The 15,753-nt window shown below is 39.6% G+C and overlaps 2 protein-coding genes across 15 annotated transcripts in view; one reads left to right on the forward strand and one right to left on the reverse strand.

Annotated features, from left to right (window-relative positions):
* The window catches only part of SCYL3 (SCY1 like pseudokinase 3), a 42,499-nt gene extending 27,759 nt beyond the window's left edge, over window positions 1-14,740 (forward strand). For 6 of the 8 annotated variants that reach the window (XM_053605300.1, XM_053605299.1, XM_053605297.1 and 3 more), the window contains 5 exons: window positions 982-1,121; window positions 2,302-2,486; window positions 6,514-6,685; window positions 13,001-13,686; window positions 14,064-14,740. In XM_053605300.1, the coding sequence (XP_053461275.1) occupies window positions 982-1,121; window positions 2,302-2,486; window positions 6,514-6,685; window positions 13,001-13,686; window positions 14,064-14,123 (1,243 nt within the window). In that variant the 3' untranslated portion in view covers window positions 14,124-14,740. The remainder of the gene's footprint in view (window positions 1-981; window positions 1,122-2,301; window positions 2,487-6,513; window positions 6,686-13,000; window positions 13,687-14,063) is intronic. The other 2 variants (XM_053605302.1, XM_053605303.1) reach the window with 2 other exon arrangements.
* Window positions 14,289-15,753, reverse strand: part of FIRRM (FIGNL1 interacting regulator of recombination and mitosis) — a 63,534-nt gene continuing 62,069 nt past the window's right edge. For 6 of the 7 annotated variants that reach the window (XM_053605293.1, XM_053605291.1, XM_053605290.1 and 3 more), the window contains one exon: window positions 14,768-15,041. In XM_053605293.1, coding sequence (XP_053461268.1) covers window positions 14,856-15,041 — 186 coding nt within the window. In that variant the 3' untranslated portion in view covers window positions 14,768-14,855. Of the gene's footprint in view, window positions 14,426-14,767; window positions 15,042-15,753 lie in introns of those variants that run through there. The other variant, XM_053605289.1, reaches the window with a different exon arrangement.

Genomic DNA, 15,753 nt, shown 5'->3' on the forward strand with positions numbered 1-15,753 from the left:
GAAAGGAAGGACAGATCAACAGATACCTGATCATTTAGCAATGAGGAAGGCACTGGTAACCTTGCCTTAGCAAGAGCTATTCCAGCAGAGGGAGACGGCAGTGGGTCCTGGGAAGTGAATGGAAGGTGGGAAAGTAGGCACGGAGAAAATCTCCTGAGAAACCTGGAACAGAGGGAGCATGTAATTGCTGAAGAAGCAAATGGAGTCAAGGAAGGATCTTTTAAGAATGGAAGAGGTATGAGCATGTTTATAGAGAGAGGAGCTGGTGGACAAGTAGTGGAACAGTTGAGCTACAGTCATGTTCAGGGGACTGCTGGTGCAAGATCTGAAGAGAAGGCAATGCGGGCAGTGGCTGGGGAGTATGGGGGGGACGCGGGAGTTGGCCTTAAGTCAGAGCAGACCCTTGAATCTTTGGTAACTGGAAAGGAGGTAGGAATGAGTATAGATGTAGACCCATTTGTTGATAGTGGTATAAAGGATGTAAGGTGATAATGTATGATGTGGCCTGTGTCCTAGTAAAGTAGGAGGGAGAATTACCTGCTAAGGGTAATTGTATAATGGAGTATTATTACTATTAATAGGTAACGTCTGTATTTCTTAACAGAGTGCTTTTATGTAGTTTCATTTTAATGAAGTTAGTAACAAAAGCCTGAATTTTGTATGGTATGGAAACTTTAGATAATCTAATATTCTACACCTTTTACATTTCAGAAAATGTGTATTATGTGAAAGCTTCTGGCATATTAGGGAAAAAGGAGGACCTTTTGTTATTAATAAGGAGTAATTTGTTGAAAAAATTCACTAGCTTACTAGCTGGCTTTCCCTCATATTTTCTGCATTTTTCTTAAGTACTTAGGGATCAGTCTATTTACCTTCAAAATGCATCACTTTTATAAAAGTGGGAGAGAGGCCATATGTGGTCTAAATTATTCAAGTAAAGTAATAGAAATGGCTTCCCAGGCTTTCCTTTTTTTTCCTTAGATTTCTGCTGGACAGAGTCAGCTGCTTGTCAGAGGAATTAATAGCTGCAAGGCTGGTACCTCTTCTGCTTAATCAGTTGGTGTTTGCAGAGCCAGTAGCTGTCAAGAGTTTTCTTCCTCATCTGCTTGGCCCCAAAAAAGGTGAATTTTTGTTCAAAATATCACTGGTAATTAAGGAATTTGTTGATTGTTAGTGCATGAATGAGCAGGCTGAGATTACTATGTGGTAGAGTTAATGGCTGGTTCTAAAAATGGAGAACAGTTATTGGCCCCTGATCTGGTAACTTTAACCCAAACTTGGATACCAAAGCTCACAGGATAAATGTGGAGCTTCTTCCTGGGAGTGCCAGGTTTACTATAGTCAATAAGTTATATGTGACTAGAATATGAAATACATATGTTTTAAGGTAAGGCGTGTATCTTCAAAGATGCATTTGCCATGAATCATTCAGGCCTGGGCCTCCTGACTTCCCAAGAGCAACCTATTTAATGTTTTCAGTGAAAAGATTAAAAGGCACTCCTCATTTTACTTCTTCAAGGATTCAGGCTTTTTTATCCTGAATGTGAAATAAAGTTATTACCTTGAAACTTTGTAACTTTATAGCACTATAGATAGTAACACATCAGATTAGAGAGTATAGGATTAACACTATGGAATTTTTAGGTAGGTAGGATTTGCTTTCAGAATTTTTTTTTTTTAGAAGATCTCAATCTAACAAAGTAGTGTTATGTGTAACTGGATTACAAGTTAGAATTTACTTGTATCTATACTTAGATATCATTTTCTTTAGCCATGAATTTTTCTTCATAGATCTTCCAGTCTGTTACCCAATAGATCTTAGATAGGATATATATCTGAATCACTTGGGTTGCTTTTAAAACATTGGCCTATATCCCTGATCACTGGTTCTGCAACAGAGCCAGGACCTATGTTGTACATATTTTTTAAAGATTCTCAAATGCTTCTTATGCATGTCTATTTGATAACCACTAGAGATAGGACTGTCTAGCAACAAAGTCCCACTGAAGTACTTAACACATGGTTTTGCAAATAAAATTGCAAAAATGATATCAGTATGTCACTAATATAATCTAGCTTATGAAATTCTGCACTGATTAAACATAAATTTAAGGTAATTAAGCCTTGAGTAAGTTTGGGTCAAGAAAAGAACTTTCCTTTGGCTTGGGGCATAAGAATTTAGAAGAGTACTTAGAACACGTAGAAAGTTCTGGGTTTAGTTTATGAATGATATTTAGTACTCTTCTCACTGAAATGACAGCTTGGTTTTTCATCTATCACCTCCTTTAATTTTGGGGGTAGATCATGCGCAGGGAGAAACGCCTTGCTTGCTCTCACCAGCCCTGTTCCGGTCACGGGTGATCCCTGTGCTTCTGCAGCTGTTCGAAGTCCATGAGGAGCACGTACGGGTGGTGCTGCTGTCGCACATCGAGGCCTACGTGGGGCATTTCACTCAGGAGCAGCTCAAGAAAGTCATCTTGCCACAGGTCAGAGACCGGCTCGCAGTGGGGCTGTCACGGAGCCTTCCCAAAGTGCAGGGCAGCGGGGTGGCAGGGCTAAAAGGAGCCTTAGAAAGCAGTTCAGTTTAAAAGCCTACTAGAGTACAAAGGGCTGAAATTAAAATTACATTTCTATTCACACTGGCAAATTGATGAAATTAACATATTTGCTTTTAACTTGGGAGACTATAAATCTGTTAGCCAATTCTTTCAAGGAAAATCAATAAGAATCATTAGTGGAATGCTTTGTGAACATAAATATGATTGTCAATAATGAAATTATTATAAAATATTTAGAACTGAGGGGACCATAAGATTATTCAGCTTGCTTATTAGCCACCAGGGAACTTAATTTGCACACCCAAGGCCTTCAGGTTATATTAATTTCTTATTACAGCCATTATAAACTGCCACAAATTGCATGTCTAAAAACTATAGAAACTTATCCTATCTCAGTTCTGGAAGCTAGAAGTTGAAAGTAACTGAAGTTGTAGGCATGACCAGGCTTCCTCTAAAGGCTGTAGGGAGACTCTTATAAACTTCTGGTAGCTTTCAGCAACGCTCGGCATTTTTTGGCTGTGGCTGCCTCAATCCAGTCTCTGCCTCTGGTGTCACATGGTCTTCTTCACTCTGTGTCTGTGTCTTAACATAGCCTACATACAAAAACTGCAGTCAGTGAATTTAGGGCGTATCCTAACCCAGTCTGACCTCATCAAAGGGTTGCATTATGTGTGGACATGAATGGGGGGGTGGTGGAGGAGACACTATTCAGTCTAGTGTGAGATTTTAAAAAGATTGTTTTTAAAAAAAACCAGTCACATTGTGTCTTACAATAATTTCTTTTCCTGTGAGATTAACACTTTACCTGCTTTCAAGGAGCTAATAAAGTGGGAAAGATGTTTCTATTGCTGTGTAACAAACTACTCCAAAACCTAAGTGCCTTGAAACTGCATTTTATCAATTATCACAATTCTTTGGATTTGGGTGGCTCAGCTTGGGATTCTGTTGCTCCACAGATGTCAGCTGAGACTTTTCTCATCTAGGGTCCTACCAAGCTGACACATCCAAAATGGCTCCTTGGCACCTCAAAGGGGATGGCTGAAAAGCTGAGCTTAGCCGAGACTTTGGGACAGCTGGGCCTTTCTCTTCATTAATTCTCAGGTCTTCTGTGCCCTGAGAACATTTCCACATGATGCTAGTCAGGGCAAAAGCAACCTTCTCAGGAGGTAGGTTGAGAACTGACTGTCATTTCTGCCTCATTCATTCATTCATTTATAAGGCAGAGTTGCTCAAACTCCTGGGTTCAAGTGATCCTCCTGCCTCAGCCTCCCGAGTAGCTGGGACTACAGGCGTGGACCACTGCACTCAGCTGACTTTTTATCTATTTGTAGCAGAGACAGGGTCTCACTCATGCTCAGGCTGGTCTTGAACTCCTGAGCACCAGTGATGCACCCACCTTGGCATCCAGAGTGCTAGGATTATAGGCGTGAGCTGACCCACCCAGTCCCATGGTTCTCTTTATTCTTAAAGTGAGTTGCAAAGTCAGCCCAGTTCATTGTGGGATGGCTTGACACAGAGGCATGGATATTGAAGGCTGACTTGAGAGACACAGGGCTTTCTATTTAACATCTGCAACAGTAGTTTTTACTCTCCATATAGTTGCGTCTGGAAATTTAGGAGGAAGAAAGCACTTTAACTTTGAAATGGGAGCATCATTGTAAGTCTGAGAATTGGGCTGAGGTCAAAACATAAGATGTTCAGCATGTGAAAGACAAAGCTCTCATTACTTAGGAATCTACTGCCCCTGAAGGAGAGCAACTAGGCTAATTTCTGTTTCCTAGAAAGTTCGCTTTGATAGCAGTGTGGAGCATGGACCATGGGAAGGAGATCAGTGAGGTCAGATCACTGAGTAGCTTAGTTAAGAGATGACGAAGGCTGGGGAAGATGTGGCAGTGGTTATGGGAGAGGGACACGTGAAGGAAAAGGGTAGGGCTCAATGGGGAGGTGTTGAGGACGATGGGTTTTTTTTGCTTGGATGGATTATTGTTTTATGGTCACCACGTACAGTAGATGGAATTCTAATCATATGCAAAAGAAACACGATTTAATTTTGCTTGTCACCCTTGTTTTGAGAGTGTGCCTGATCTGTTAGCATTGGATCTAATAATTATCTTGTTGAGACCTGTTAGAAACCTATACTCTTGGGCGGTGCCTGTGGCTCACTCGGTAAGGCGCCAGCCCCATATACCAAGGGTGGCGGGTTCAAACCTGGCCCCAGCCAAACTGCAACCAAAATATAGCTGGGCGTTGTGGCGGGCGCCTGTAGTCCCAGCTACTCTGGAGGCTGAGGCAGGAGAATAGCTTGGGCCCAGGAGTTGGACGTTGCTGTGAGCTGTGTGAGGCCATGGCACTCTACCAAGGGCCATAAAGTGAGACTCTGTCTCTACAAAAAAAAGAAAAACAAAAAACCTATACTCTTACTATATAAAAGGGGAAACTAGGCCAGAAAAAGAAAATGATTAATTGGTCAAGTCATATTGAGAATTACTAGCAGAACTATGCTGTTAAGACATGTCATGACCAGCTGCTTCCACTGGCAGGCCAGTCACCCTGACCTTGCGTCTGGGTGATACAGATAATATGCAGGTCACCTCTTCTCCCTTATATTCAGAGCAACACTTCTTTTGATAATCTGCATATGACTGTCTTAGTAAGGTGCTTTTGTTTGCAAGTAACTGAAGCCCATTTTAAACCAGCCAACACAAAAAAGGAATTAATGAAAGAATGTTAGATTACTTTACTGGAGATCAAGTGTAGCTTGGTCTCACAGCCTGATGGTCTCCATTCCTTTCCTTTTTGCTTTGTTTCACTTTTGACTCTCTAGACCATCTTTCATTGTTTTGGTGTGCACGTGGCCAAATGTGGTTGTTTCACAACTTCTAGGTGTACTGTTCTTATTTTTTTTAAGAAACAGAGTCTCACTATGTTGCCCAGGTTGGAGTACAGTGGCTGTTTTCAGGCATGATCCTACTGTGGGTCAGCACAGAAGCTTTGACTTGCTCCGTTTCCTTTTTGGGCCAGTTTACCCTTCCTTTGGCCATCTGGGGGTATCCCCACTGGAGGGATCACCATATTGATGCTGAACTTAGACAAGTAATCAGCATAGCTCATTGCAGACCAGAACTTCCTGGGCTGAAGTGATCCTCTTCCCTCAACCTCTTAAGTAGCTAGGACTACAGCCGTGCACTACTGCACTTGGCATGCTGGTTTCCTTTTAAGCAAACTACAGAGATAACTAGTTTTACTAAATTCCATTTTATATTGATGAGCAAGAGGTCATTATGGGCTCAGTTTGGGGCTGGTATTTATGCATTACGTACAAAGAAATGTTTTTAAAGTCCTGCTCTTATAGGACTTGACTTTGTGAGCTGAAAGAGTGGTGAGTACACATATAGAGAATTAAACCTTTTATAAACATTTTTGACAGAGTAATTTTATGTTAGTTCCCCATGTTTTTGTTTAATTTTGTATTGATTATATTTTTATTAAAAAAAAAATCCTATGATGGAGCAGCACCTGTGGCTCAGAGGGTAGGGTGCTGGCCCCATATACCCAGGGTGGTGGGTTTGAACCTGGCCCCAGCCAAACTGCAACAAAAAAATAGCCAAGCGTTCTGGCAGGTGCTGGTAGTCCCAGGTACTCGGGAGGCTGAGGCAAGAGAATTGCCTAAGCCCAGGAATTGGAGGTTGCTGTGAGCTGTGACGCTATGGCAATCTACCGAGGGTAATAAAGTGACTCTGTCTCCAAAAAAAAAAAAAAAAAGCCTATGATGGATTGTGAGGGGACGATAACTGGTCCTTTACTACAGATGGAGAGCCACTGACCTCGAACACACATATGTAAGAAAATATCATTCATCAGAGCAAGCACAATCTAATTACAGTCTGATTGTTTACAGGGGGAGAGAAAAATAGGTAATGTGGTGGTCTCCACTTACGACCTCATTCACTCCTAGGTATTGCTGGGCCTGCGTGATACCAGCGATTCCATTGTGGCAATTACTCTTCATAGCCTAGCCGTGCTGGTCTCTATACTTGGACCAGAAGTGGTTGTGGGAGGAGAAAGAACCAAGATCTTCAAACGCACTGCCCCAAGTTTTACTAAAACTATTGACCTTTCCCTAGAAGGTAAGAAATATTCAAAGGTCTATCTTTGTATTGTGTTATTTTCATTCATTAGATTTTTAATTATACAGGTAATGCTGAACAGGGTCATATTCAGTCAAGTGATACAGAGAAGTATAAGGAAAAAGTTAACTTCCCTTTCTGTTAACTTCCCTTTCCCGACTTCTCTGAGGGGGTGTAAGGTAACTCATTTTCAATGGGAATCCTTTCATACCTTTTCTAAGCTCACACAAAACATTCAAATGTGTGTTTATACATACATCCATACACTACATTCATGGTCGAATATTATTTTGGTCAGCGATGGACCACAGACATGGTGGTAGTCCCATGGAACTATAATGGAGCTGAAAAATTCCCGTCACCTTTTGACATTGCAGCCATCCATCTGTGTGTTGTAGCACAACACAGTGCTCACGTTTGTGGTGATGTCTGTGTAAACAAACCTACTGTGCTGCCAGCCACATAAAAAGACTATACAATTATATATATAGTACTTGTAATGATGATAAATGGCTATATTACTGGTTCAGGTATTTACTACACTATGCTTTTGAAGTTTAATCGTAAAACAGCCTTGGGCGGGTCCTTGGGGAGGTGTCTAGAAGGCCTTGCTGTCACAGGAGATGGCAGCTCCCTGTGTTACTGCCCCTGAAGACCTTCCAGTGGGACAGGCTGCAGATGTAAGACAATGATCCTGATGGTCCTGACCCTGGGTAGGCTTAGGCTAGTATGTGTATTTGTGTCTTAGTTTTTAACAAAAATTTTAAAAGAAAATCTTAAAAATAGAAAAAGTTTATAGATTAAGGATATAAAGGAAGAAGCTATTCTTGTACAGCTGTATAATGTGTGTTTTAAGCTGTTACTACAAGAGTCAAAGAAAAATTAAAAAGTTTTAGTAAAGTTAGGAAAAAGTAAAAAGTTACAGTAAGCTAAGGATAATTATTTTAAATTTAGGGTAGCTTTAATGTTTTTAAAGTCCGTAGTAGTGAACAGTAACGTCTCTGGCCTTTACATTCACTGTCACTGACATACCCAGAGCAACTTTCAGTCCTACAGACTTCATTCATGTGAAGTGCCCTATACAAGTGTACCATTTTTTATAATTTATACTGTCATTTTACTGTACCTTTTCTACATACAGAAATGATAAGCGTAGAATACTTACTGTGTTACTACTGTTCACAATATCCAGTACAGTGACATGCTATACTAGTTTATAGCTGGGATGTGTCTTAGGCTATACATCTAGGGATGTGTAAGTACATCTTGTTTGCACAAGGACAATAATACTTAATACAAATTTCTCAGAATGTGTTCCCATTGCTACCTGATACACAATTGTGTAGGGCTTTACAATGAGAAAATACCGTGCACAATTCTACAACTAGTTTTCACTTGGCAGCATGTTAGGGACCTGTCTCCAAAGTTAATACATGGAAATCTAACTTTCCTTTTGATAGCTCCCTAACATTTTATTGAATATAATTCATTCAGTGATTTCCTTATTCATGGATGTCGTCCATTTCTGACTTTTTAATCACTATAAACAATGCAATATGACATACAATAAATATCTTTAGACATGTATCTTTACATTCAGCTTTTTATATCTGTGTGTTATATATCTGCACATTCAGGCAGCTATGGATAAAAAATATATGGGGGAAAAAACAAGTAAAAGTAACAATAAAAAACAAAAAACATACTTCAACTACTACAGTAGAACCTCTGTAAGTTGACCACCCAAGGGACTGTAAGAAACTGGTCAACATAAGGAACTAGGCCTGTTGTACTGTTAGATACGTGGGGTGCATGTGTGGTCTATGAAAATTAGGTCAGCCGAGTACATTGAGCTCCATAGAGACAGTGCCGGGGCAAATGAGAGCCGGACGGCCACTGGGAGACTCTGTGCCTCCCTGAGGAAAAACTAAACATGGGCAAAGGAGATCCTAAGAAGCCCAGAGGCAAAATGTCATCATATGCATTCTTTGTGCAAACTTGTCAGGAGGAGCACAAGAAGCAGCACCCAGATGCTTCAGTCAACTTCTCAGAGTTTTCTAAGAAGTGCTCAGAGAGGGGGAAGACCAGGTCTGCTAAAGAGAAAGGAAAATCTGAAGATACGGCAAAGGAGGACAAGGCCCGTTATGAAAGAGAAATGAAAACCTAGATCCCTCCTAAAGGGGAAACCAGGATCCCAGTGCACCCAAGAGGCCTCCTTCGGCCTTTTTCTTGTTCTGTTCTGAGTATCGCCCAAAAATTGGAGGAGAACATCCTGGCCTCCATTGGGGATGTTGCAAAGAAGCTGGGAGAGATGTGGAATAACACTGCTGGGGATGACAAGCAGCCTGATGAAAAGAAGGCTGCAAAGCTGAAGGAAAAATACGAAAAGGATATTGCTGCATACCAAGCTAAAGGAAAGCCTGATGCAGCAAAAAAAGGGAGTCAAGGCTGAAAAAAGCAAGAAAAAGAAGAGGAGGAAGATGATGAAAAAGTTGGTTCTAGCGCAGTTTTGTTCTTGTCTATAAAGCATTTAACCCCTCTGTTCACAACTCAGTCCTTTTAAAAAAAAACTGAAATGTAAGATTTGTTTTTAAACTGGATAGTGTCTTTTTTTGTATAGTTAACACACTACCGAATGTGTCTTTAGATAGCCCTGTCCTGGTGGTATTTTCAATAGCCACTAACCTTGCCTGGTACAGTCTGGGGGTTGTAAAGTGGCATGGAAATTGAAAGCAGGTTCTTGTTGTTGCATGGCACAAATTAGTTATATATGGGGATGGTAGGTTTTTCATCTTCAGTTCTCTCTGATGCTGCTTATACAAAATAATTGTTCTGTTAACTGAATACCACTCTAATTGCAAAAAAAAAAAAAAAGTGCAGCTGTTTTGTTGACATTCTGAATGCTTCTAAGTAAGTACAATTTTTTTTTATTAAAAAAAGAAAGAAAATTAGGTCAGTTTAAGGTGGTGGTCAATGTAAGGAGGTGATTGGTTATGGAGATTCTGCCGTATTTACGTAGTGGTTTACATTGTATTAAGTATTATAAGTAACTTAGAGCTGATTTAAAAGCATATGATATGATGTGTGTAGGTTATATGTAAATACTATGCCATTTTATATAAGAGACTTGAGCAACTTATATTTATGGATACTGAGGAATAACTGTACTTCAGGTATCATTCTATATTCTTTTTTTTTTTTTTTTTTTTATTTTTGGCCGGGGCTGGGCTTGAACCCGCCACCTCCGGCATATGGCGGCGCCCTACCCGTTGAGCCACAGGCGCCGCCCTCAGGTATCATTCTAATAGGATGAAGTTTCAGAAGTAGACTTGCTGAGTAAAAGGATATCTTTTAAGTTCTTAGGATTTTTGTAGCCTGTTGGGTAAAAAGATGTTGATTTTTAGGTACTTTAAGCAATCCTTATTTCTGGTACTTTTCCATTGGATGTCACCTGGGAGGTAATGGTAATTTCTGGTCTGTGAATTCCAGCAGAGTGCAGTTATTTGCATCTGTAATCCTACCTACTTCATAGGCTAGCAAGAGGATCGAGATCCAAGGGCAGGAGTTTGAAACTAGCCTGGGCAACATAGTAAGACGTTGTCTCTAAAAAAAAAAAAAAATACAAAAAATTAGCCAAGTTTGGTGGCTTGTGCTGGTATTCTGAGCTACTCAGGAGGCTGAGGTAGGAGGATCCCTTGAACTTAGGAATTTGAGACCAGACTAGTCAATATAGCCAGATTCCATTTCATCAGCAAAAAAAGAATTTTATATCAACAGTGTCTTTGCTTCATTGTTCCTTTGTATGGCCTTGAATAGGACCATGGTGTTGTTGTGAAAGTCTGGACCTCTAATTCAGTTCTTATTGATAATGAATAGATAGCACGGAAACACTTATTAGTATAAAAATGGTTATCACATAGCCTTTTTGCTAATTTTGATGCCAGAAAATTTTCAAAGTAACACTGGCTTCTTGAAGTTTTAAAAAGAGTTCAACTCTTGCTTGGTGCTAATGAAACCAGTGTCATTGTAGCTCCAAAATCCTGGAAAGTGGTTATATAGAGGCCATTACCTCATTTTCAGCTATGTAATGTGCATACCAAATTGAATGGTGCCTGATTTGTTACCAATTTTTCTTTTGGCAGATTACAGTATCACATCAGAGGAGTTTTGTTTTCAGGGACATAGTTTTGAGATAAGGGTTGTGGGTTAGTCAGCTTTGCATGCTGAATTAGGGCAAATGTTCCACTCCTAACATGTTTTGTTTATTTTGTTTATTAGATGGCAGTACCTAGTTGTAGACGGTCTATACTGAAGAACACATCTGTTTATATCCATCTAGATTACTCTGTAATTTTAATAAGAAACTGGAGTGGCACCAGAGCAGCAAAAGCTGATGAGTTTTTCTTAAGATAGATTTTCCTGGAGACATTTTATAGAACAGATTAGAGGTCTAATCACATTGACACTACATGTCAGGCTCCTCATGGAGGAAAACTACGGAACACTGGTAGCAGCCTTTTTCCTGAAAGTTATGGGGGGCCTGTTGGGAAAGGTACATGTATAAGGGAACTACTCTTAAGACTTTTTTTCTGTCTTTTATAGTTTACTTGCAAGGCCAGACTTTAGTATAAGGCTAATACTAAAGTTTATGCAAGGTATAACTAAGGGAAATAAGAAATAGTCTGCCTGAAAGAGCTGGGGAACACATTTGGGTAAGACATCAGGTAGGACTTCAGCAGGAAATAGTGGCACAAATAAAAGAAAAGGGGTGTTCATGGAAAGGGCTGAGGTCTTTACCCCAGCCTTCCACTCCCTCACTTCTAAGGCAGAGGAACCATTCAGCCAAAATGCTGCTAGAATTTTTCTGATCAATGCCCAATTTTGAGTATAAGCTTTTTGGTAAACTGCTAAAAACATTTTCTTGAGATAATTCTTTTTCTTTCCCAGTTAGTGGTTAAATATCCATAGCTTAAATTTATTTTAACCATTTTTAAATGTATAGTTTTGTGGCAGTAAGTAAATTCATAATGTACCATATACTCATAGACCTTTATCTTTATAAGGAAAATAAATGGAATCACTTAAGATTTTAAACTACCACTATATTTTTAAAGGCTATAACTTTTTAACTAGGTTCAATATTTTCTATTCCATCACTATCACGTGGAGTGGACACAGCCTATTCTAAACACCTGCAGGCATAGGCAGTCCATTCCATAATAGGTATATGTCTTCAGATGTTTGAAAATGTTCTCTCCCTGCAGCTCAGCTTTTATCTGTGTTAAATATACCCATTTCCCTTAACAAATGCTCACCAAACATGTGGTAGATTAAGAATCTTAGTATCCCTTTCATTTTTTGGAGTTTTATTTACCTTCAGATTATTCTCCCATGCATGTCATCTGCAGCCAGACCTCGCCCATCTTAGAGGACCCCTCCTCTAGCATGTTCCCTAAATATTTTTCTGGCAGTGTACAACCCATCAATACGAAGCACACAACAGTTTTATAGACAGGTAGAAATGTTTAAAGTTACATAGTTTTTCCATTGCTGGATGAGTGTTTCCTGAGAGTAATAAGTTTAAATTCTGAAAATTAATAGCTTTTGGCGGGAATTTTGAGACTGATTTCTTCTATTTATAATCCGATAGTCAGCTTTGGTCTCATCTTGTTTCCCTAGAGTGTTGGTATATGCCTACTCTTTCTTCAAGAGCAGATTGATTCTCTTTTGCACCAGATAAGTTTACGATGCCTGTCTTAGTGCAGCATCTTCGAAATTGTACCCAAAACAATATTTCTGAAAGATGTTAAAGGGTGTACTGTGAAGAGTTCTGTGGTTTAGTTTGCAAAGCCATTAGCATGTTGCACGGGATTTTAACTGCACTTGGAAAAATCTGCTTAAGGTGAGGATAAGAAGTTAGGTCAGGCAGACCTATTTGAGCACACAACACTTTTTCAGGGCATGTGTCATCAACATCTTAAGGTAACATTGCCTGGTTTAGAGTACTTCTGTATTTATAGACAACTGTGCCAACAAAGAATGTTTGAATATTTGGTAAAGAATTGGATGTTCAGTTATATGCTTAACAGTATTATATAAGTGTTTTCTTTTTCTGCTGACATTGGGCAAAAAAGCCTTCACATGTTAAATATTAAGTATTTGATGGCTTACACGACAGCGTTGCTAAGTAACATTCTGCTGGATCTCTTGTTAGCATGGATATTTCCAGGTATTACCTTAATGCTTACTTCCTAAACATTCTGCTTGCTTTTAACCAGTATTTTATGAGAGTAACTCTTGTACATATCCCTACAGGTGATCAGTTTGCTCAGCCTATTAAATTTCCTATGAATGGAATCTCAGATGTGAAAAATACTTCAGAGGACAGTGAAAACTTCCTATCAAGTTCTAAAAAGGCTGAGGAGTGGCCTGACTGGAGTGAGCCCGAGGAGCCTGAAAACCATACTGTCAGTATACAGATTTGGACTGGAGAACCACGTGATGCTGGCAAGTCCCAGTGTGCTACGTTGGATGCAGAGTCATCATCTTGGGGTGATTGTGGGCCCAGCAGCTTAGATACTACGATAGCCCCCACGGGTAGAATCACTGCTGCAAAACCTGTCACCTCCAGGGAGCAGAAGCCCATTCCTGCTTTGCTTCCACTCACTGAAGAGTCTAAACCTTGGAAATCAAGCCTGCCCCCCAGCCCCTGTCTTACACAAAGCAGGGATGAGGTGGACCAGATCAAGCTGCCAACTGAGTCATCACAAGAAAAGCCCCTTAAGTTTCCTTTAGAACTTGGTTTAGGAGAGGAATTTACCATTCAAGTAAAAAAGAAAGCAGTACCAGATCCTGAGTTAGACTGGTTTGCTGATATGATCCCAGACATTAAGCCTTCAGCTGCTTTCCTTATTTTACCTGAATTAAGGACAGAAATCAAAGATGATGTCTCACCAGTGATGCAGTTTTCCTCAAAATTTGCTGCAGCAGAGATTACTGAGGTGAGTACTTTTTTTGAATTAAATTGTACTCCTAGTCTAAGGATTTCCCTTGGAGGTCCTAGTTGGACCGTTCTTTTATAACAAACATGCTGTTTTCCCAGTGAAGGCAAACACTAATGCATACAATTGGCTAAAACAATCAAGTCAAGCATAAAAGCAACAAAATCAATTCCTATAAATGGTATTTCCTTTCCCAGAGAAATGTAGCAATGCTTAGGCTAAGTATTTAACCTTTTCATTTGAAAAAAGGATTAAGCCAGAAATCTGGTCTCATCAAGACTGATTTTTTGTAACTGGATTGTTAAATTCCTGGTTTCTGACATTTGGATATGATTTGTTTCAGTGGGTTGCTCTTTGTGTGCTTTGTGTTGTTGCAGGGAGAGGCTGAAGGCTGGGGAGACGAAGGGGAGCTGAACTGGGAAGATAGTAACTGGTGACAATAGCTGTAAGTTACATTTTAGGAAAAGCTTTTTAAAATCAAATTAATACCTCAGAAGCAGGCTCTGTGGACCAGAAAACCCCAAAGTGGCCTGTTTTTCCCATACCAGGAGCTCTTTTTCCAGTCTGTGCCAAACGAAGTGTGAGACCGACCTGGTGTGCTGGCTAAACCCTAGGTGGTGAAGAGGCTTACAGTACTGGTTCCAGGAGGAAGAGCCTGTGTGCATTTGCTCGAGGCCAATTTCTATGAAGAGCAAGTAGCTGAGGAAAGGTTGAATTTACAGCTTTTTCCAGGATAATTCTGGAAGTAAAGAAAATAAATATAAAAATTTAAGCTGGTTAGCTTAATTTCGTGCCATTTCTTTTAACAGAAAGAAGAGTAAGCTCTATTATGAAATACAACTTACTGAAAAAAATTTTAGCTATAAATTATATAAATGGTTTTAAATTGCTAAGGTTTTCTTAGGCAGCTTATTTATTTGTTTACAGTTGTACTAAGTGAACGGTCCTGTGTGGACCTTGACACACATATTACGTTGTACCAAAGTTCTTAATGAGAAATATCCCCCATGATCCTCTTGTTCTCTAAATGTCAATAAAGACTATTTTCACTAGATTCAACTTTATAAAAGCTGTTTTATGTGTGTTAGAAAATGTACATACATAATTATATCAGTATTTTCTTTTACAAAAACAAAGCACCAAATGCAGTTCTACCTAGTGATGATACCCTAGAGCAGACGTTTTAGCTTATCTATCTTTTCTTGGAGCACCTCCATTTCCATTAGAAGCCAGGCTGGAGCAGGAGCTTTCTGGAGTAATGACTCAGTTGCTTCCAAGCCCCCTGCTACTGCTTGCAATGCTGACCTGTACTCTTCTTCCAAGGGCAACTCATAACGAGCTCTTTTTGCAGAAGGCTGGAAAATGAAAAAAGTCATGTGATAAAGTAATGCCATAATACCCACCCTAAAAATAGAACTTTTCCTTCTGGACCAGAGTAAAGCTTATTAGAATAAATTCTAAAACTGCATTTTATTCTAGTCATTGGATCACACACCCCCACTCCCACAGTCATCTAGAAAAATATGAGAAAGCATTTTGGTTTATGAGAGTGATTCAAGGTGCTGTCTCCAATACCTTAGCTTATATGTGACTTATAAGAGTGTTCTGTCCCATCCCAATGAGAAGTGCTGCCTTGTCAGTAATTTCCAATGCGTATACAATCTGTCATAGAAAAGCGCCACGTGCGAATTTTCTACATGCTTTTGTTTTCTTTGTAATTGCTTTCAGATTTTTTTTGAGCCAGTTCAATAAAATATCAGGCTTTCAAACATTACACTAGGGAGGGAGAGGTGGGGCGTGCTGGGGCCAAGACATCTCTTTATAATCATGGTCTTCCTAAGGAAGATCACAATAAATGCAAATTCATGAGGGTTCATTTACATAACTGATACATATTGAACTTCACAGGTTTTAGGCATAAAAGCTACATGTCTAAAAACAAGTTATTAACAAACTTAAGAATTGTGATTAAAACTTAGCAGAACATTATTCCTCATGGATTACTATTCCAAATATACTGCTCCAAACAATATTTCAAATATCATTATTGGTATCAACTTCCTGCCT

Source organism: Nycticebus coucang, chromosome 10 (genome assembly GCF_027406575.1).
Source record: "Nycticebus coucang isolate mNycCou1 chromosome 10, mNycCou1.pri, whole genome shotgun sequence".
Classification (NCBI taxonomy): Eukaryota; Metazoa; Chordata; class Mammalia; order Primates; family Lorisidae; genus Nycticebus; species Nycticebus coucang.